This window comes from Theropithecus gelada, chromosome 6, assembly GCF_003255815.1.
Source record: "Theropithecus gelada isolate Dixy chromosome 6, Tgel_1.0, whole genome shotgun sequence".
NCBI classification, from domain to species: Eukaryota; Metazoa; Chordata; class Mammalia; order Primates; family Cercopithecidae; genus Theropithecus; species Theropithecus gelada.
Window position 1 is genome coordinate 124,764,263 of NC_037673.1, and position 23,628 is coordinate 124,787,890.

Below are 23,628 nucleotides of genomic sequence, written 5' to 3' on the forward strand. Positions count from 1 at the left end.
ACTAATAACTTACTTAATATTGTAGGTTTTCACACTACCCCATTTTCCCAATTTATATTTAATCAAGCCTCATAGAAAAATACAGTGAATTATGGCAATGAGCTGTAAATTGATTTGTCTATCATCATACAACTTAGCCACATTGATATGAAAAGAAAAAAGCTATGAACCAGTCTTAATTGAGCCTTTTGTAGAATTTGAGGATGGGCCTTTCCCCCAGGCCTCGGCAGCCATTTTGTTTCGAACAACACTGAGCATTTTAGGCATCAAATTCATCTCACCTTCACAGATGCGAGTTTCCTCGCTGAGGTAGTAGCCTTGTGGGCACTCACACTGGAAGCTCCCAAAAGTGTTGATGCAGTTTCCACCCTGGCAGAGACCCGGTAACTCCTGGCATTCGTCAATGTCTGCAAAAGGGGAGATAGTGCACTTAAAACAAACACTTTCATGAAGGATAAGAGTTAGTATTAGATCTTTCAAAACTGTGATCTTGCAAGAATCAGCAGACTTCTATGCATCCAAATGAATGCACACTTAGATGGCAAGTTTATTCTGCTCAAGTATCTTCTTGGCTTTGTCATGGAACTTTTACCATTATCTGAGAAAATGAATAAAGTAAGTTGGGGATTATTCAAGGTAGGGGACAATGGGAAAGAGTTTCTCTGCAGAACAGTCAGATATCAAATCACTGCAATGGATCATTACTGCTTGATAAAAGTGGTCGTTTAACATTTTAGTAATTAAAGCCCATCTGTAATTTTACTAAATTATCTTGCTATGACTGCTCTGCCGTAACTTTTCCACCAGCTTTTCTCTAAAATTAACTCTTTACCTTGTTTAAATCTGGGTGACAGTGGGATTAGCTCACCTTCTAAAATGATTGTTATGGGATTAGGTCTGAAGCCTTCACCTCCGGGACACAGGGTGTAATATTCCGCTACAAAACAATAGAAAAATAAGAGGTTTGATACCCACGTCCAAGTGGCTGAGACAACGAGCAAGCATTCAGCAAATGACAGGCTCAATATACTTATCCTAAGGGATGTATCCAAATTTTTCTTAGTGCCCTTTCATATACATTTAAAGTTACATATTTTACATAAAAGATCATACTTTATTAATCACATACACAGTAGAATAACATGAACCATTTGTTTTCCATTAAAGAAAAAATTCCCTTGCAGTTCTTTTAGATAGTAAATTAAGTTTAGAGAATACAGGTTTTGGTTCATGTTCATATCAGAACAGATGTTTCAATTTAAGGCATTCTATAATTGACTTCAGGAATACAACACACCTAAGAAGCTGAACTAAATAACCTTTGAGAAGAATCAGGAATATGTTTTATCTGTGATATCATGGAGAATTGATATTAGTACTATCCATACATGATTACGGTTAAAAATTATTTTTTTAACATATCATGATAAAACACAGGAAGAGAGGAATTCAAATCCTTTAACACTCTTGACTGGTTTCAGTGTGATCACTGAAAGTAGTCCAAATTCAATTTTTTTGTTTTGTCCTCACTAAACACTCCTTACTCCCAGCTCAGGAATAAAATTGCAACAAATCTTTAGACACCAGGTGGTTTTCTGTCTCTTCTTCAGCTTTGTACTTACTGCTATTGACAGGGGGGCATGTCTCACAGGGGTTTCCCCAGGCCTTTCCCAGAGAGCAGCAGCATGAAGAGCGACTGACGCCCACCCCGATCTCGGTGTTGCAAGACAGACTCCCATCTCCTCGAGGTCCAAACTTCAGGTAGCAGTTGCCCACACGGTTGTCTGTAGAGCAACAAAGGAGCTTACACTTGCCCTTGCTTACATAGTAAGGACTCCATTTTAGGGAAAAGTCACTCAAAGGATGAAATTCAAATTGTGTACATTAACATGAAAGTCTCCTTTTAATCCTTACTACCAAGCGATCGCCTGCTTTAAGCTTTTTCGAGATTGAGTCAGAGGAAGCCAATTATGGCAGACTTTCCTATGTTTAGAAATCCACACAGACCATATTTTCCTATACTCATGGAATGGACAAGATAGTAAGACATTTCTCATTTGGGACATACTGGACCTCCAATAATACGAATACAACACATTTTTTTGTATAATTAATCTATATCATGAGTTTATCCAATGGTTTAGTTTCAACTTGCATAGCTAACTTCGCAGGTTTTGGAAAAGATAGCCTGTAACAAACTTAGAGAAAATATTTAAGGGATCAGCTAATCTAAGGCTTTTCTTTATCTCTACAGTTATCATCCAGATCACTCCATTGAGTCTATGGGTTTAAATATTACTTTTTTGTTGAGAACTCTCAAATTTATGGTTCTGTATCTCATCTCTCCCGTGAACTCTAGACCCTTCTGCCAACTGCCTATTTCATTTCTTCTCTTAAACATCTAATAGTTATTTCAAAGTTAACACATCTAAAATCAAATTGTCGATGCTCTTTCCTCCGTGTACAAAATCTGCTGTCTTCTCTCCCAGTCTTCTGCATTTTCAATACAAGGAGATTCTTTTTTTTTTTTTTTTTTTCCAGTTGCACAGGCCCCCTAAGCTTTGACATCATTTTTGACTCCTTATTCAATCAAGTAATAAGTGCTGTCTACTCAACCTTCAAAACATATCTGGAAACAACCATCCTGGCTAACTTGGTGAAACCCTGTCCCTACTAAAAATATACAAAATTAGCCGAGCGTGGTGGCGGGCATTTGTAGTCCCAGCTACTCAGGAGGCTGAGGCAGAAGAATGGCGTGAACCCAGGAGGTGGAGTTTGCAGTGAGTGGAGATCGTGCCACTGCACTCCAGCCTGGGGGACAGAGGGAGACTGCATCTCAAAAAAACAAAAACAAAAACACAAACAAAAAACAAACAGACAAAAATATCTGGAATTTGTCTACTTACCACTGCCTCTATCACTACTATTTTTTTTTTTTTAATCACTACTGAGTTCCAGCCACCGTCACTATCCCCTTACCTAGTCTAATGTAATAGTTTTCTAACTCTTTTCTCAACTTCCATTCTTGACTAAACTATGGTCTACTTTTCCTTCTGTAAGCCAGAGTGACCCTTCAATAGCATTACCTTAGGTCAGGCAACCTCCAATAGCTTCTCTTCTCAACCAGAATAAAATCGAGAGTTCTTAGCAGTCTACAGAGTAATTTTCATCCCTGGCTGCACGTTAGAATCATTTGGGCTTTTAAAAAAAACTAATTTTACTTTATTTTTTCTCTGATTTTGCATTTTGTTTTTGTTGCTGAATCTCAGATGCAGCAAGATTCTCATGGTCCCCCTTCTAATTAGGTTTATTTTTATTTACTTATTTATTTATTTTTTGGGGACGGAGTCTTGCTCTGTTGCCAAGCTGGAGTGCAGTGGCACGATCTCGGCCCACCGCAACCTCTGCTTCCCGGGTTCAAGTGATTCTCCTGCCTCAGCCTCCCGAGTAGCTGGGACTACAGGCACCTGCCACCATGTCCAGTTAATGTTTGTATTTTTAGTAGACACGGGATTTCACCATGTTGGCCAGAATGGTCTTGATCTTTTGACCTTGTGATCTGCCCGCCTCAGCCTCCCGAAGTGCTGGAGTAACAGGCATGAGCCACTGCCCCTAGCCTAATTAGGTTTATTTATTCCTCATTTATTCACCTGTTCTTTCTCTCTCCTCCCCCTCCCTTTCTCTTTTATCCCTATTCTTCATTCCCATTCTTCCCTACCAGATCATCCAAATGTACTTAACATTACTACTTTTTACAAGTGCTCCTGCAAAATAAATATTTTTGTTTTAATGTGTTCATTTTAAATTTACACAAATGTCTTTTGTCATACATCTCATTTCATTTTTGTAACTTTTCTAGTCATGCTTGTTCTGTGAACCTCCAGTTTTTCAGCTTCATGGTGCATAACTGCCTTTAAAAAAAAAACCCTCCTCTCCAAAAATGGTTTCTAAAACCCTACCACCACAAAGAATGCTGCAATGAACATTATATATGTGTCTCTGTATGGGCCTGTGAGTTAATGCCATTGGCATATAGAGCCACAAAAGGAATTGTTGATTTACAGGGTTTGCCTATACTTAGCCTTCAGTCAGGAAAAATAGTCATCATTTACCAACTACATCCAATGAACCCTTTAATTTTTACTATTTTTAAATAATTTTAAAAAACCATTTACAGAAGAAAGGTATATTATAAAAACTAATATACAGAAGAAAAAAGTTGAAAACTTTATTAGCAATATTAATAAGAATTTAATCATAGCTAACTCAACTTTTTAATCTGTATTTTCTTGGTTTTGAAGATATTCTACTCAAAATGATCGTCTGAATGCAACTAATTGCTTATCAATTGTCATTCATGAACTTGGAATATATCCATTTTGTAAAAACCGATTCCAGGTTTCAAACACATCTCTAATAGGTTCTAGCTTATCATTATTTCTGGTTATTCTTGTTCTTGCTTCATAAAAATGTAATAGCCAAAGGAATTTTTGAAAACATTAACAGTTCATGATTTTGTTGATGAGAGGACAGCTGTCTTCTTTAAAGGCTACCAGATAGAAAATGTTTTCATTTTTAGATTTATCAACACTAATTAAAATAATCAGTCTAGTGACTGCACTTCTACATCACATATTTCCTTCCAATAACCTTTTATACGTACCTGCCTTTATCTTTGTCTGCTTATGAATCATATCAATTGAATTTTGGTACAGAAACATCATGAAAATATGAAAGAATCCACGAACCTGGGATGATTCAGGTTCTTGTTACCAAATATTGTGGGTTGAAGTTCTTTTTATTGACTAAGTGGATGAGAATACTTCATTTCCTTTGTCTACAGAAATACGCTGTCCATTCACTTGTTGATTCTGAAGTTTGAAAAAATTCACCTAGGATATTCGTCTCTGAAGGCACTTAGTCGGGGATTGTGCTTAAATGATTCATTTCACCATCACCTTTAGAATCTAGACGAAAGAGCTGCTCTCTGCCTCTCTCTAGTCACCTGGCTCAACTAACAACTGTGAAATATTTTCCACTGTCATTTTTTTCTTTTTGCCAAAAATTATGGCCAGAAAGTAAAGACTTCTAAATTCTCAACTGTGTTCAATAAATGCTAAAAGATTTCAAGTAAGGTGTCTCCAGTCTTCTCTTGTACTTTCTTGAGAAAATGATGCAATCCTTAGGGCAATATAATAAGGAAACTGAAGGATGATGCAACAGTGACATTTTATTTCACTAATGCATGTTCCTTCTAGGTGATGCCATAATTTTCCACTTCTTATTATTTTATTCTGTTTGTTGTATCCATTGGACATAATGGTGAACAATGATAAAAATAACAGCTAGGATGATAAAATGCCAAAATGTTTCAAGACAAAGGAAAAACAAGATCTCTTAACATTTTATAATGTTTCAGACTTATGAAAGGGTTCAATAGACTCCTTGGCACTTTTGAGATAGAATGAGTCTTTGTTTTTTGGAACTGAGAATGAACGAAAGCAATAAAGTGTCAATCCATACAAATAGAATTGCTCCAAAAAGAAACTCAAAAACTAACATTGATTATACACTGGCAGTTAATTGGTGTACTGTTGTGCAAGTATATTCTCTGCAGGGCTGCCCTGGTCTACACTTCTACCAGCAGAACAGGATGCTCCTCAAGGCCCATGTCTCCATCAATACTTCGCATTATCCAATTTCCTAATATTTGCCAGTATATGAGGTGTAAAGTGGTATTTATATAATTGTTTCAATTGGATTTCTTATTCCTAATGATTTTGGTCATTTGCTTGCTTACATTTTTTAACGTTTAGACTATTCTCTTTTATGAGTTGCCTATTCACAGTCTTTGTTCCAAGGAAGTTTTTAAGAAATATTGAGGCTCCAGTGAGTCAGAATTTCTGGGGGTGTAACAGGCATCAATATATTTTCCAGGTTATAAATGGAGTTTACTATGCAGCCTCGGTTGAGAATCACTTTGTGAACTGGGTGACTGCTCCTCTGATTCCTCTCCTCATCCCTGACCCCTCCACTCACTCCTCTCTTGCTGCACACAGCCTTGTGCTATGTCTCTAACGCACAGTCTTCTCCTACCACAGGCCCTTTGCACTGCCTGCTCCTTTTAACTGGAGGCTTCCCTTAGAGGTCCAGTTGGCTTGTCCCCTCCTTAAAGGCTCTGATTCCCCCATTCCTAATATAACATGGCAGTTCTCCTCCAACCACCTCCAGTGCCAATTCTGTTTGTTCTTGCTTTTATTTATCTCCCTGCCTGTAAAATGTAAACACAAAAGCAGAGAATGTGCTTGTTCTGTTCACTGTTGCAACTCCAGCCCTTAGACAGAAGGCGTTCAATCTTTACCAAATGAATTATTTTGAATGGAAAATGCAGAACTTGGAGTAGCCATAAATGATAATTAAAAGTATTCTCTAAAACTTGAAAACAGTATATAAGGTGGGTGTAAATCACAGCAGCAAATATTCCTCCCATTTGCTGCAGGCCCAAAAACTGACACTGAGGACAGTAGGCAGATTTCTACTCAAGCAAGGAATTCTCCACTCCTCCCTTTTTTTGTATACTTCCAGAAAATTTTCCAGACCATTTCCTTCTCTAGGAAAACACAGGAATAGCGCAGAGAGTAAAAGCTGGACAATTGTTTTTTAAAGATCAGAGGTGCTGACCACAGATTCCGAACCTTCATTACTGCCTCCTCCTCCTCCCTGTCATCTCTCAACTTCTGCTCCAATGGTGTGGCTCATAAATCCATCTATCTAATTCCTTGCTTCTCATCACTTCATTTACTTTGCTATATGACCCTTCCAGTAGGCAGAAGAAATAGATATTCTAACAGCTATACCACCACACTGGGTTATCCTGGCCAAACACTGGACAAGGAGCCAGGCAGCAACCTGGGCTACTGCTTTAGCTCTGCCATTTTCAAGCTCTGAGACCTTGAACAAATTACTGCACTTCTCTGTGCCTTGGATATCAAGTCTGTGAGAGGAGGAAGGTGGAGCTGATGATTTGGAAGACAAACACAATAAAGGCAACCATATAATGTTTTGTTTTTAAGTTAACCGTAGCAAACATTCATCACAGTTCATTACCAAGAGAGTTTGAATATTCAACTTGATCATTCTATTTGTTTCATATAGCTTTACTTACCAACACAACCCACACCAGTTGGGTTCAACTGAAAATCGGGTGGGCAGTTACACTCATAGCGACCAGGCGTGTTGACACATAGGCCATTGACACAGTTTATGGGATCTGCACACTCATCAATATCTAGGAGAAGCATTGAAAATGCGCAGGTTACCACTGTTACTTTTTCTAGGCATACTGCTGTTCCAAAGAATTTGGTGGAATTTTTGAAAGTTAGTAGATTAAAGATCACTAGAAAGACTCAACACAGTAAAATAAAGATCTTAAATTTTGATATATACCTAAAACAGGTTCCACATATCAAGCACACAGTATTTATGACAGCATTTAGTATCCTTGATAAATACATTGTAATTAATTAAAATTTGCAACTCTGAGGAAGAAAAAATTATGTCACTATTTGTTTAACAAAAATCATGTCACTATTTGTTTAACAAAAATCACAAATATACACGTATATATATACATATACATGAACATATATTCAAAGAGATACTTTACTAGTTTCATTTCAGATATTTAATATTAACAATTATATAGATAATAATTTAATATTATTTACATAAAAATGCATCAATTCCATAGCTACAAATAAACGTATCTGAACATAATTTTCTTTTTCAGAAAAATGTGTAACCTAATGCATAGATTAGCTAAGCAGAAATCTCAGGAATTTTTACGATTAGCACAGAATATTTATTTCAATGAATCAGAACACAACTTAGCCCATAACTGACCATACCTGTACAGTTCCCTCCTGTTCTGTCCAATTCATAACCATCATCGCAGATACAATGAAACATTCCAGGCAGGTTATTACATGTTCCAAAGACACAAATGTTTTGGAAGGAGCATTCATCAATATCTGAAGATTTAAAAAAAATAGTAATCTCTTATTTACAAAGAAATTTTAACATTTTAATGTAATGTCTAACATTAGTGCATTTTTCTACCCCCTCAGATGTTTTTATTCAGTAAAGCTTTTTTTTTTTTTTTTTTTTTTTTGTTTAGGTAGATAAGTGCAAAGGGCAAGCAACTAATGTTCACCTATGGAACTAAGATATAAAAGAAATATTATTTCCTTGGTAAAATGAGGGTCTAGTATTTTAAATGACTTGGATTATGATATACTTAAAGAAGAGTTGGCTCAAGGCACATAAAATACAAAAATTAAATATAAACATGTCAAAGAAATGAAATTGTAAAAAAAGATGAAAGCAAATTCAAAGATTCTAACTAGTGCAAACAGCAGACATTTTATAGTTGATAAATGTTTTATATTATGAAAAACAAATACATAATTATTTTTAAATATTGGAGATATTAAAATTAACTTTTTCATTAATTTAGTTAATTAAATTTAATTAAATATTAATTAACTTTTTAGCTTTTACTTCCTTTTTATTTTGCAATCTTCTCTGTTATTATAAAGCAGTTTTAAACAGAGAAGAAATTTCTTCCCTAATTTCATGTTAATAAGATGGTCCATTGACCCCATATTCTAGTAAATTTCATTAAAATATCTCTATTGAATTGGACTAAAAATTCATTTATGAAAAGTTTATGATAGTCTTCCATGAGGCTGTAACTCAAAGTTAATAAATATGAAGTTATTACTCCTCACTCAGGTGAAAATCAACGTGTATGTATAGCTGTGGAAATAATCTGAATTTCTACTCTCAAAAAGAGGATGGACATTTTTGTATAAAAATTGCCTAACACTCGGAGAATGCAGACCAGGCATGTCATTTTAGGCTAGACTAGACAAGTCATCCTAAACTGCTGTCATCAGACAGTTATATCTTAAGTCTAAACAAGACTTCTTTGGTCATTCATTATAGTTAAAATACTGGTTTCAACTATCTTAGATTTAAGGTATGGTTCCAATCATGTTCAAAGTTTAACATGTGCAAAGGTATCTTTTATTGTATTGGGGGTAAGAAAGTTATTCTCTTTATATAAATGAGTAAAAATTCTTTAAGCTAGATTACAATTGAATTATGTTAATTATACTCAAAAAGGGAATTGTACTGTCAGCCTTCTGAGTGTGCATTTTTTTGCCTGTTTGTTTGTTTCAAACAGGTTGTTGCTCTATCACACAGGCTGGAGTAGTGGCACGATCGTGGCTCACTGCAGCCACAACCTCCTGGGCTCAAGTAATCCTCCCCCTTCAGACGTCCAGGTGGCTGGGACTATAGACAAACACAATCACACCAAGCTAGTTTATAAAGTTTCTGTAGAGACAGGGTCTCCCTATGTGGCCCAGGTTGGTCTCGAACTCCTGGGCTCAAGTGATCCTCCCTCCTTGGCCTTCCAAAGTGCTGTATTAACAGGTGTGGGCCACCATGCCCAATCTATTTTACTTATAAATGAACTTTATTAGAAATTTCTTCCACCTAAGTAATGTAATTGTTGTATAAAGAAGGTACTTTAAAAGATTACTGTCTTTCCTTTGTAAAATAGATAGATATTCAAAAATTCAAATAATACACAAAACAAAACAGCAAAACAATTACTCAAAAATGTTTCCATCTAGAAAGAATCATTTAAGATCATTTCAGACATTTATATAATACATATTTAGACAGTGAAGCTAAAACAATTTGTATGCATCAGATAAATTTACCATCATCTCAACAGTTTTAAAATACTTTTGTAATGTTAAGAATAAAAAATGCTAAAAATTTTTTGGCTTTATGCTAAAGTTGAAATGTAATTTTTAGATAGTATTAATTAATTCTATACAATAAATTATAAGAAAATTAGCACTCATATATCCTTCCAACTGCTTATTTTTATCATTTGCACTTTTTCAATGTCTATGGCAGTTTACCATAATTTCCACAGTGTTTAGTACTATTTACTTAAATGGATCAATAATGGTTTTATTACAACTTCTCCATTTGTTTCTTGATTGGCTGTGTTTCATTGCTGATTTTTTTTTTCCAAGAAGGGTGGGACTTTTATGAAAACACAGGTGTTTTCTACCTGACATATTTCATGGGTAAGAAAATGCTTATTATCTTTATTAATTAAGTATAACATTTTTCACATTTTCTCAGAATTTTGTGGGCATGGATCTAATGTCTTTTAGTATTGGATATTTCTGTTTAGCTCATGAATTGCCTTTTCTTTTTCTTTTTTTATTATACTTTAAGTTCTGGGATACATGTACAGAATGTGCAGGTTTGTTACGTAGGTATACACGTGCCATGGTGGTTTGCTGCACCCATCAACCTGTCATCTACATTAGGTATTTATCCTAATGCTATCCCTCCCCTAATCCCCATCCTCTGACAGGCCCCAGTGTGTGATGTTCCCCTCCCTGTGTCCATGTGTTCTCATTGTTCAACTCCCACTTATGAGTGAGAACATGCGGTGTTTGGTTTTCTGTTCCTTAGTTTGCTGAGAATGATGGTTTCCAGCTTCATCCATGTCCCTGCAAAGAACATGAACTCATCCATTTTTATGGTTGCATAGTATTCCATGGTGTATATGTGCCACATTTTCTTTATCCAGTCTATCATTGATGGTCATTTGGGTTGGTTCCAAGTCTTTGCTATTATGAACAGTGCTGCAATAAACATAGGTGTGCACGTATCTTTATAGTAGAATGATCTATAATCCTTTGGGAATATCCCCAGTAATGGGATTGCTGGGTCAAATGGTATTTCTGGTTCTAGATCCTGGAGGAATCGCTACACTGTCCTCCATAATGGTTGAACTAATTTACACTCCCACCAACACGTAAAAGTGTTCCCATTTCTCCACATGCTCTCCAGCATCTGTTGTTTCCTTATTTTTTAATGATCGTCATTCTAACTGGCATAAGATGATATCTCACTGTGCTTTTGATTTGCATTTCTCTAATGACCAGTGATGATGAGCTTTTTTTCTTATGTTTGTTGGCCGCATAAATGTCTTCTTTTGAAAATTGTCTGTTCATATCCTTCACTCACTTTTTGATGGGGTTGTTTTTCTCTTGTAAATTTGTTTAAGTTCCTTGTAGATTCTGGATATTAGCCCTTGGTCTGACAGATAGATTGCAAAAATTTTCTTCCATTCTGTAGGTTGCCTGTTCACTCTGATGATAGTTTCTTTTGCTGTGCAGAAGCTCTTTACTTTAATTAGATTCCACTTGTCAATTTTGGCTTTTGTTGCCATTGCTTTTGGTGTTTTAGTCATGAAGTATTTGCCCATGCCTATGTCCTGAATGGCATTGCCTAGGTTTTCTTCTGGGGTTTTTATGGTTTTAGGTCTTACGTTTCAGTCTTTAATCCATCTTGAGTTAATTTTTGTATAAGGGGTAAGAAAGGGATGCAGTTTCAGTCTTCTACAGAGGGATAGCCAGTTTTCCCAACACCATTTATTAAATAGGTAATCCTTTCTCCATTGCTTGTTTTTGTCAGGTTTGTCAAAGATCAGATGGTTGTAGATATGTGGTGTTATTTCTGAGGGCTCTGTTCTGTTCCACTGGTCTATCTCTCTGTTTTGGTACAAGCACCGTGCTGATTTGGTTACTGTGGCCTTGTAGGATAGGTTGAAGTCAGGTGGCATGATACCTCCAGCTTCGTTCTTTTTGCTTAGGATTGTCTTTGCTATACGGGCTCTTTTCTGGTTCCATATGACATTTAAGGTAGTTTTTCCTAATTCTGTGAAGAAAGTCAATGGTCGCTTGATCGGGACAGCATTGATTCTATAAATTACTTTGGGCAGTATGGCCATTTGCATGATACTGATTTTTCCTATTCGTGAGCATGGAATGTTTTTCCATTTGCTTTGTGTTCTCTCTTATTTCCTTGAGCAGTGGTTTGTAGTTCTCTTCTAAGAGGCCCTTCACATCCCTTGTAAGTTGTATTCCTAGGTATTTTATTCTCTTTGTAGCAACTGTGAATGGGAGTTCACTCATGATTTGGCTCTCTGTCTATTATTGCTGTATAGGAATGCTTGTGATTTTTGCACATTGATTTTGTATCCTGAGACTGCTGAAATCGCTTATCAGCTTAAGGAGATTTTGGGCTGAGACGATGCGGTTTTCTAAATATACAATCATGTCATCTGCAGAGAGATACAATTTGACTTCCTCTCTTCCTATTTGAATCCCCTTTATTTCTTTCTCTTGCCTGACTGCCCTGGCCAGAACTTCCAATAGTATGTTGAATAGGAGTGGTGAGAGAGGGCATCCTCGTCTTGTGCCAGTTTTCAAAGGGAACACTTCCAGCCTTTGCCCATTCAGTATGATATTGGCTGTGGGTTTGTCACAAATAGCTCTTATTATTTTGAGATACATTCCATCAATACGTAGTTTATTGAGAGTTTTTAGCATGAAGGGGTGTTGAATTTTATTGAAGGGCCTATTTTAATGAAGGCCTAGTTTTATTGAAGGCCTTACTGCATCTTTTAAGATAATCGTGTGGTTTTTGTCATTGGTTCTGTGTATGTGATGGATTATTACATTTATTGATTTGCATATGTTGAACCAGCCTTGCATCCCAGGGATGAAGTTGACTCAATCTTGGTGGATAAGCTCTTTGACGTGCTACTGGATTTGGTTTGCCAGTATTTTATTGAGGATTTTTGCACTGACGTTCATTGGGGATATTGACCTGAAATTTTCTCTTTTTGTTGCGTCTCTTCCAAGTTTTGGTATCAGGATGATGCTGGCCTAATAAAATGAGTTAGGGAGGAGTTCCTCTTTTTCTATTGTTTGAAACAGTTTCAGAAGGAGTAGTACCAGCTCCTCTTTGTACCTCTGGTAGAATTCGGCTGTGAATCTACCTGTTCCTGGACTTCCTTCGTTTGGTAGGCTATTAATTATTGCCTCAATTTCAGAACTTGTTATTGGTCTATTCAGGGATTCGACTTCTTCCTGGTTTAGTCTTGGGAGGGTATATGTGTCCAGGAATTTATCCATTTCTTCTAGATTTTCTACTTTATTTGCATAGAGGTGTTTATAGTATTCTCTGATGGTAGTTTATATTTCTGTGTGATCAGTGGTGATATTTCCCCTTTATCATTTTTTATTCTGTCTATTTGATTTTTCTCTCTCTTCTTATTTTTCTCACTAGCAGTCTATCTCTTTTGTTAATCTTTTCAAAAAAACAGCTCCTGGATTCAATGATTTTTTTTTTGAAGGGTTTATTGTGTCCCTATCTCCCTCAGTTCTGCTCTTAGTGATTTCTTGTCTTCTGCTAGCTACTGAATTTGTTTGCTCTTGCTTCTCGAGTTCTTTTAATTGTGATGTTAGAGTGTTGATTTTAGATCTTTCCTGCTTTCTCCCGTGGACAATCAGTGCCGTAAATTTCCCTCTAAACACTGCTTTAGCTGTGTCCCAGAGATTCTGGCACATTGTGACTTTGTTTTCATTGGTTTCAAAGAACTTCTTTATTCCTGCCTTAATTTCGTTATTTACCCAGTAGTCATTCAGGAGCAGGTTGTTCAGTTTCTGTATAGTTGTGCGGTTTTGAGTGAGTTTCTTTTCCTTTTCATTTCTTTTTTTTTTTTTGAGATGGAGTCTTGCTCTGTCGTGCCAGGCTGGAGTGCAGTGGCGTGATCTTGGCTCACTGCAAGCTCTGCCTCCTGGGTTCAAGCCATTCTCCTGCCTCAGCCTCCTGAGTAGCTGGGACTAAAGGCACCCGCCACCATGCCTGGCTCATGTTTTTTGTATTTTTAGTAGAGATGGGGTTTCATCATGTTAGCCAGTATGGTCTCTATCTCCTGACGTCATGATCTGCCAGCTTTGGCCTCCCAAAGTGTTAGGATTACAGGCATGAATCACTGTGCCTGGCCATGAGTGAGTTTCTTAATCCTGAGTTCTAATTTGGTTGCATTGTGGTCTGAGAGACTGTTATTACTTTCATTCTTTTGCATTTGCTGAGGAGTGTTTTACTTCTCATCATGTGGTCAATTTTAGAATAAGTGCGATGTGCTGAGAAGAATGTATATTTTGTTGATTTGGGGTAGAGAGTTCTGTAGATCTCTATTAGGTCCACTTGGTCCAGAGCTGAGTTCAAATCCTGAATATCCTTTATTTTCTGTCTTGTTGATCCGTCTGATATTGACAGTGGGGTGTTAAAGTCTCCCACTGTTATTGTGTGGGAGTCTTCAAGTCTCTCCGTACGTCTCTAAGAACTTGTTTTATGGATCTGGGTGCTCCTGTATTGGGTGCAGATATATTTAGGCTGGTTAGCTCTTCTTGTTGCATTGATCCCTTTACCATTATGTAATGCCGTTCTTTGTCTCTTTTGATCTTTGTTGGTTTAAAGTCTGTTTTATCAGAGACTAGGATTGCAATCTCTGCTTTTTTTTGCTTTCTGTTTGCTTGGTAAATATTCCTCCATCCTTTTATTTTGAGCCTATGTGTGTCTTTGCACATGAGATGTGTTGCCTTTTCTATCTGAAGTCTTCAATCCTTCTCCTATGACTAAAGTTGACAAATGTAGTAAATCTAAGTCTTTGTCTTGCAATTTGGGCTTTGTATATTCAGTTCTTTGTTCGACTGCACGAAAATGTTTGGTTGTTTAGTACTTTTTTTTTCCAGTTGATTTTTTGGGCTCTCTTCAGTGACACCAATTATACTGATGTTTATAGTTTTTGTCTTTTCTCTAATAGTGTTAATTTCTCTTTCCTCTTTTTTTCCACTGTTATTATCTCAGGACCCTTCTCTATGCTAGCAATTACATTTTCATCTGTATGTCTTCTGGTTTTTGCTGTTTTTATTTAATAGTTCTCTTATTTTGCTGTATTGGTCCCCATTTCTTATTTCCCTTGATTCTACAATCTCCCTTTTACTCTATAGCTCTTATAATCTCCATAAGCTTGTTCAACTACATTTACGATTTTATTAAGATCATATATGGCAAAAAGTACCTACGGAAATTTTATTTCTTGAGGAGTTTTCTTTCATTGTGGGTTGGGGTTCTTTAGCTGTTTTTGTGTTTTTCTTCCTTTTGTTTTCATAGGATGCCTGTATAGTTGCTACTGTTTATTTTTTAGCTTGTATACACACTACTTGGCCTGCTCTTTCAAGAGCTTTTGTTTACTTTAGTACAGTTTAAATAACATCTCTTGATATCTTTCCTTCTTTATCAGAGCTTATGTGGAAGACAGCTGGTTTCGGTTTCATTAAAGCTGTATTCAGTCGCCCAAAGTTTCATAAGGTGGAGGGAGAGAAGATTGAGAATGGGGAGAGCTCCCCTGGGCTCTATGTTGATGAACTTGGCCTTCGCTTTCTCTTTAGAAATTATAGAAAATGGTCTGTATGTAGGTCTCTTCCATTTAACGGAGTCCTCTATCATGTTCCTGCAGGGGTTCCTCCAGGTTTTATATTCCCTCATTTTGGTGGAGATTACTGGGAAATGGCCAACTTCAATAATTTTTTGAATTCTATAGAAATTCTGAGACTTTGTGGTGGAAAATGTTCATCGGAGGATCATGTACTTATAATAAGATGGGTAGACAACAAGGGATTCAATTAATAAATTCAGGAGAAACGGTCCAGATGAGCCAGACCTTGTGGAGAGGAGAGAAAAACAAGGAGAATGGCCAGAACCATGGAATTACATTTTTTGGATTTCAAAAGCTGGTGTTCAGCTGAATGGAGCAGAGGGTCCAACTGAAGGTGAACTACAGGTGTGCCAACCCTCAGCTGCCCTGTCAGTTACGAGTTTCTCTCTGTGGTAATGACATATGAGAAAACTAGATGTGCAGGAAGTACAGTAAACAGTAACTATTTAGCACCATCTTGGGGGAGAGGGAAGTTCTGAAAGGGCCTGTGCCACCCATAAAGTAATACACAATTAGGAAGGAAAAATCCTGTCCAGGTATAAAGAATTTACGTTAGTGAAAGTGGCTACTGCTGACCTGTTCCTTCTCCCACTAACTCTTGTCAAACTGATGTAGATAATAAATCATGTTATTCCACATTTACATTGATTCACATTTTCCATTAATTCTACTACTACACTTCAGTGCTTAGAAGAAACCAGGACCAAGAAAAAAAGGAACTTACCCTAAGTCACCTTGTATACAATGGATTAGATTCTGCCCAATATTGTGGGTCAACGTAGAAGCATGAATGCTTTCAGTTTCTAACTTCATCTTCCCTAGGGCCAACTGTTCATCCCCTTTTTCTGAGTCTCTCCACATTTGTTGCTCTTTCTGAAGAATTTCATGAACTTTTGGCTCACTTTCTTTCTTCAGGGCCACTTCTGACGGTGGAGCAGAGTTGGGCTCTACTGTGAACCACTGCAGGGTGTATCATTTGGTTTTGTTTGGTTGACACTGATGAATTGTGTGTTTGTGTGTGTGTATGTGTGTGTGCACGTGTGCCAGTACTTGCCATTTCTGTTCATTTGGTTAGATACTGATGTAGGGGGAGGTTTTTAAATCTGTTTTCATTTTATCATTTTTGCTCAGCAGTTAGGTTTTTTTTTTTCTCTATGAGGCTGCATGACTGGCAAACTGAGTTTCTTTGTTGTTTGTTTATTTTTGCTTTGTTTTGTTTTGAGACAGAGTTTCACTCTTGTTGCCCAGTCTGGAGTGCAATGGCACAATCTCGGCTCACCACAACCTCTACCTCCAGGGTTCAAACAATTCTCCTGCCTCTGCCTCCTGAGTAGCTGGGATTACAGGCACGAGCCATCATACCCGGCTAATTTTGTATTTTTAGTAGAGACGGGGTTTCTCCATGTTGGTCAGGCTGGTCTCGAACTCCCGACCTCAGGTGATCCACCCGCCTTGGCCTCCCAAAGGGCTGGGATTATAGGCGTGAGACACCACGCCCAGCCCAAACTGAGTTTTTTTAAAGGTTTTCTGTGAATCATAAATTCTGCTGAAGCCCTATGGTGTATAAACTATTTTCAATCTCTCCTTTCTTCATTTATATTTTCATATAGTCCCTATTCATAACACAATGATGGCTCAAAGTATATATAATGTGAATTGAGTTTCTAATTTAATAGAAAATCCAAATTCTTTTTCTTGGAAAGATATCATACTAGGCACAAAGACCCATTTCTAGGAAAGGGGGATGATGTCATCACTTAGAATAAGGAACCACTAGTATTAAGCAAAAGTACAGCCCTTGCTGAATCCCTGAAGAGGACTTCCCTTCCCAGACATACAGACAGAAGTCTCAACCATGAAGGTAAATGCCAAAAATGAGCTTTTTATGATTTTGATAAACACAATAAATAGTGGTGGTTGAGACAAGTAATGGAGCATATTTTAAAAGCTGAATAGTTTCTCCACATGTCATTCATTTAGTGATAAAAAAGAAAGAAGAGAAAAAATGGTTAAAAAAGAAAAAAGAATGAGCCAAACTTCCAACTACTGGCTCTTGGCCAGGAAAACTTCATAAGAGATGAAAGCTGCCTTCATCATTATTCATTCGGCAAAATAATCCACGCTTAAACGAACGACTTTTATATGTGCAGCATGTGCTGTGTATTCTGCTTCCAGGTGGAGCTTGTTCCAGCCCTTGTTGTGGTTTCATTTGCTGTGGTTGATCCAACTTGAAAATGAGTTGGAATCCTGGTGACCCACCTTGGCAGGATCTGCTGTCTGAGGCTGGAGTGAAGCCCATCTCACACTCGCAGCGATATGCACCCGGGACATTAAGGCACTGTCCGTTCTCACAGAGGTTTATGTTTTCTGCACACTCATCAACATCTGCACAAAAAAGGAAATTCCATCTCTGTCAAGTTCCAAATTTCATGACATATTTTCTCCCTGCCCTATAAATAGATCAGTTTTACTGGCTTGACTTAATGCTCATTAACATGAAACAATAATCACATTCACTTAAAGGAGGGTATCAACCTGAGAGAAAGTCTATTTATCCTACCCCCCGCAACATTGAATTGTAATATAATTAAAGAAAAGCTATTGAACCTGCACGCTAACATTCAATTGTAATATTATTAATAGGAGAAATGCAGACGTCTCTCACATTTGCCTTCTCTTGTCAGTGGTATGCCAACGTTATTTAGATATGAAAAACATTGGAATTAACCTTAAAATGGTGATCATTCTTTGAGAAAATTATAGTATTCGAATAAACAACTTGCTTTTTCACTAGTTCAAGTGTTTTAAAGCAAACTAGAGACACTATGGGAATGGGGAAAGTTTCTCTCATGTCATAATCTTATAAAAATACTTCTATCTTAATTACACAAACGGACATTACTCACAGACCTTAAAGATAATTTAATTCTATCAAGTGAAATCAGAGGGAAGGAAAAATCATTGTTTAGTGAGGGTGCCATTTGCCATGTGCTGTGCTGGTTGCCTGACATGCATTTTTTCACTGAATTCACCAATCTCCTGAGGTTTAGAAGAGGAAGAACCTGTGGCTAAGAGCATCCAAGTAAGCTGACAGAGCCACAGTAAGGTAATAATACATGTTGACTGAGTCAGGATCTGATTGCAGATGTGTCTGATTTGAAAGCCATGCTCTTTCCTTGACACCACAGTGTGGAGAAATGCCAGGAAAGATGCAATATCTAGGGCTACAAGTAATGAAGCTTTAAAATTGAATAAACACATTTCCTTAAACAGGCATCTGAAAATGATGAGGCTGCATTTTTGATGTCAACAATTAGAAAATAATTTAGTCTATCCTTTAATTATGGGTTTAAAATGTGTACTGGAAATCAATTGAGAAACACTTACTTTATAAACTGAAAAGTATTCAACTTTATGTCCAGCAAGATTATCTAGTCTTATACATGCATACAATGAGAGGATGCTTTATCCTCAAAGAATATGAATGAATAGAAGCTAAATATAAGCTAATATTTACTGAAATTTTGTGATGTGTTCTTCTAAGTCCTTTATTTGTATTATTCCATTTAATCCTTTCAATGTCATGTGATAAACTACTGAGACTTTGATAAACACATTAAATAGCAGTGATCAGATAGGTCATATATCCTATCTTAAAAAGCTGAACAGTTTTCCCACACCATTCATTTAAGAATAAAAAAGAAGAAAAGAAAATTGTATTATTACTATTGCATTTTACATCAGGTCAGACAAGTTAAGGAATTCACTTACAGTTACAGGCAAAAAATGGCATAGGCAAGATTTGAATCCAGGTAGTCTGATCCAGACAAAGGCTGCATTTTTTTAACCACCATGTTACAAATAAGTAAGATAAAATGGCAAATCATTAACAGTACATGATTGTTACAAATGCCTTTATTTGAAAACTTTCAAGAATATATCTGGAAAGTCATTCAGATTTTTGTATTTAATGTAAGAGAAAGATACATAGTCACCTGCAGGTCAAGTATAAAAAAAGTAGTTACTTTTGTCTCCTTTAGCTATAATTTTCTTCAAATGAGGAAGCATATAGAGTGTTCTATGACCAGCCCATCAGAACACACCTCAGGACTGTCACCCACCTGAGCAGGTAAAGCCATCTCCAGTGAAACCTTCGGAGCAGGCACAGCGGTATGAGCCTGGGGTATTTACACACTGAGCATTGATGCTACACTGGTGGGTTCCATTAGAACATTCATCCAGATCTGCAGAACACAGCAAAAAAGTTCAGAAATGAAAATGCAACATTTAAGCACCTGGAAAGAAAGTTTGTCTTAATTTACATATAAACTGGACAAATGGCATGCGTTTTAGTTTGCAGGATCACAGTTCCAATTCACTAAGCTCTCAGACCCAATATCCAATGTCCATGCCATAAATGTGGGCCAAAATTATGAACTCAAGCATTTTGTGAGATATATAGTCAACATGAATTTTTTAACAGCTCAAAGCAAACTAGTGTTAGATCTCATTCTGACTTCTACTGAGGGTGAATTTTATTAGTGGTTTCCTTATCAGTAAAAGGATCAATTCTGAAGGTGATACTGAATTTCAGAACAGGAAAATTAACAAAGAGTTTTCAAGTTTATTTAATAGATGAGGAAACAGAGATATGATTCTTGACCTCATGGAACCCTTAGTCTAGTAGAAAAGACAGATGTTAAACACAGAAAACAATTAAATCTTGCTATATGTGCCATGAAGAAAAGCTACAAGGTGTCATGAGAGAATAAAAAGGGCATCCTATTTGGGCTGCAGGAACAAAGATGCCCCCTTTGAGGAAGTAGTTTTTAGTAAACGTCAGACCTGAGGATGAGAAAGACTTAACTGCTAAACAGAGGTGGGGAAGGGTATTCCTTCCAGAGGGAGGAGCGCATGGTAAGACACCAAGGAGGAAATGAGCTCGGTGTGACTGAAGAAACGAAAGGAGGTTACAGTGGCAAAGCAGAATACACCAGACAGAGGGCGATGGACAATGAAGCTAGAAAGACAATGGAAACCCGCAGCCAAGGGAGGGAAGATGCATTTTATCCTGAATTCAATGGGTTGTAGTGAAGACTATGAAGAGATTGAATCCATGCTCCTGCTGCTATGTGGAGAATGGACTGCAGGAGGGCCAGAGAGGGAACAAGCCAACATACCAGAGGGGGGTTCTTTTAGCATTCAGCAGACACCAAGATCAAGGGTCCATGAGAGAGACAGACAGACAGAGAGAGAGACAGACAGAGAGGGAGAGAGAGCACAGAGAGACTCTCTCTGCTGTCTCTGGTTGGGACTAGAGTAGAAGAAAGAAGATGTAAAGAAGAGGATGAATTTGGGTGACATCCTGGAGCACAGGAGGCTGGACACAGGCTGTCTTGCAATAGTTAGCCAAAATGACAGATGGACAAGAAGCACAAAAATGGGAGGCTGAAAAGAGAAAAGGGGTAGGCACATGGGGCTACAAAAATGGGAATGGGGGCATGGTTGAAAAGTTATGATAGTAACCCTGGAAAGATGGCTGGACTAGAGGCTGGTGCTTCACTAAGCCATTGCAGGATGTTATTTAGCAGTTATTCGGAAGCTCTGATACTTCAAATTCTATAGTCAGCACATAAACTTTTGATAAGTATGAAATATTTGAATGGATAAAAAAGTATATATTCAAATTAACTTATAGTTTTGGTAAGAGATCTTAAAGCTATTTTTTAATCCTTACTGTGGGTCTATACGTTTTTTGTAAGTTATCGGGGGAAGTGAGTTTAGCTTGCTTTCTTTTCTGTTTTAAATTGACCTGGAAATTCTTGCCAGTTGGAAAAATGCTTTATTGTAAGGCAAGTGAAACACTAAGCATATTACACAGAACTGTGAATGACACTCAGGGTATATTCTAGTTCCTTGCCTCTCAGATATAAAATACTTCTCCTGAGACTCTGGCTTAAGAACCATAAAACTTGGAGAAATTGCCCTTTTTTTTTTCTTCAAACAAGACCTCTTGGAATCCAAGACAGCATTTAGAATTTCCTGTAAGAAGAATTCTATTTTCTAATAAGATGCTGGTATTCTTGACTTACTACAAACTTAGGTTATCTGAAAAAACCTTTTATTGCCCTCCATTTATTTCACTGGATTTTAAATCTCACTGATTACTTCTTTGAAAAGATGGGAAGAACATACTAGTCATTTTTCATCATACAGCTGTGTTTGGATCACCAGCTGCATATCAATTTTTTACTGAACAACAACACATTAAAAAACAGGTGCCAAGGCATACTGTTGAAATTTTGATAAGGGTAAAGAAAACTCTTAGCCAGGAATTACCTTGCAACTAAGATGGCCTTTTTTTTTTTATTTTTTTTTATTTTTATTTTTTTTGAGACGGAGTCTCGCTCTGTCGCCCAGGCTGGAGTGCAGTGGCGCGATCTCGGCTCACTGCAAGCTCCGCCTCCTGGGTTCACGCCATTCTCCTGCCTCAGCCTCCCGAGTAGCTGGGACTACAGGCGCCCACAACCGCGCCCGGCTAATTTTTTGTATTTTTAGTAGAGACGGGGTTTCACCGTGGTCTCGATCTCCTGACCTTGTGATCCGTCCGCCTCGGCCTCCCAAAGTGCTGGGATTACAGGCGTGAGCCACCGCGCCCGGCGATGGCCTTTTTATAAGGGAATTAATAAAAGCGAAGAGCATGATTCTACAATCGTGCCAAAAAGAGCCTTTAAAAATCTGTGCCTTAGCAAAGGATATTTACATTTGCAAACTCACCAATACACTTGATGCCATTTCCAATCCAGCCTTCTCTGCAGCTACATTTGAAGCTTCCTGGGATATTCAGACATGAAGCATGCATGTCGCAGTTATGAGCACCAATTTCACACTCATCCACATCTGAGAAACCGTAATTTATAAGAAAAAATAAAAATACAAACTAATTAATTCTACTTCCAGATATATTTTTGTATAGGTAACATTTTAAAGTAAAGATGCAACTGTATGGAGAAAATGGTAGCCTAACTTTTATTCTTAAGTTTTGTAGACTACAAGAGGATTTGGAAAATTCATGATCCTAATAAAACGAGTTCTTCCCTAGAAAGAACTGTCAGCCACTTTCCAGTAGAAGACAGATAGACACAGCAGTGTTGCTCCCTGGCAGGTACGTGTGTCATCCTGGGGCCCTCTTCCCTGTCCAGACTCAGACGCAGCTCCATAAAGAGGACATTCGATTACAGATCAAAAGAAATCTTATTTCCAATAAGAGATAGTGCTATTCCTTCCTAATGATACTTATTACATATTTTTCATGAAGAATCTAACTTTTTAAAAAAAGTAATAGTTTATTCTCTTTTTAAAATTACATGATCATTTGTCATTTTAAAAATCAATATAAATGTTTTATAGAATAAAAAACTATAATTTAGGTGTTTATTTTTATTTCTTCTATTTGAGATTATAGAAAAATATTCACTGGGAATGTTATCTGGAAAGTAGCCAGATGCTTTCGCCAGTGTGTGTGCGTGTGTGTATTTGTCTGTATACACACACACATATCCTTATATATGTATGTATAACCTATGTAGATTTGGTTCTCCAAAGTTTTCTTGACTATAAATAGTAATGTGTTCTATAGTTCAATGATTACACATTATAGATGCTGAAATCACACACACACACACACACACACACACACACACACACACACAAACACACACACTCTCTCTCTCTCTGTTGGCTTCACATCAACCCTGTCAGTGGTGAACACGCAGAGAACACCTTCTTTTATAATCTGTCCCTTAATGGAGGGGTCAGCTTAAGGGCTGGGTTGCCTTCTAAGTCTTCCACCACCTGCCTTGAAAAAATATCATACGTAAGTCTTAAATTAAGCACTGAGGAATACATGATCCAAAACCTCGACCCCGGCACGTCCAACCCCCACCTGCACGCAAAAGGCTAAAACTAGTTAGTAGAGAAAGGGAACAAAAGACAAAGTGGGTGAAGTGAGCAAAGAAGGAAAGTGAAGAGAGAAAAAAGAGAAAGGCAATTTGGGCGGAGAGAAGACAAAAGCAAATAGAGAAGAGCAAACAAGAAAGGAAAATATGGGAGAAAGGAAGAAAGGGAAAGGGTCTCCATGAAACTTAAGCTTAATTTTTACTAGTTTAAAAGAAGTG

The 23,628-nt window shown here is 37.3% G+C and overlaps 1 protein-coding gene across 1 annotated transcript in view; it reads right to left on the reverse strand.

Annotated features, from left to right (window-relative positions):
• FBN2 (fibrillin 2) overlaps window positions 1-23,628 on the reverse strand; it is a 270,471-nt gene that overhangs the window by 47,039 nt on the left and 199,804 nt on the right. The window contains exons 32-39 of the mRNA XM_025388372.1: window positions 22,229-22,351; window positions 19,573-19,695; window positions 17,711-17,836; window positions 7,908-8,030; window positions 7,166-7,288; window positions 1,623-1,784; window positions 869-937; window positions 282-407 (exon numbers count right to left, since the gene is read on the reverse strand). Coding sequence (XP_025244157.1) covers window positions 282-407; window positions 869-937; window positions 1,623-1,784; window positions 7,166-7,288; window positions 7,908-8,030; window positions 17,711-17,836; window positions 19,573-19,695; window positions 22,229-22,351 — 975 coding nt within the window. The remainder of the gene's footprint in view (window positions 1-281; window positions 408-868; window positions 938-1,622; window positions 1,785-7,165; window positions 7,289-7,907; window positions 8,031-17,710; window positions 17,837-19,572; window positions 19,696-22,228; window positions 22,352-23,628) is intronic.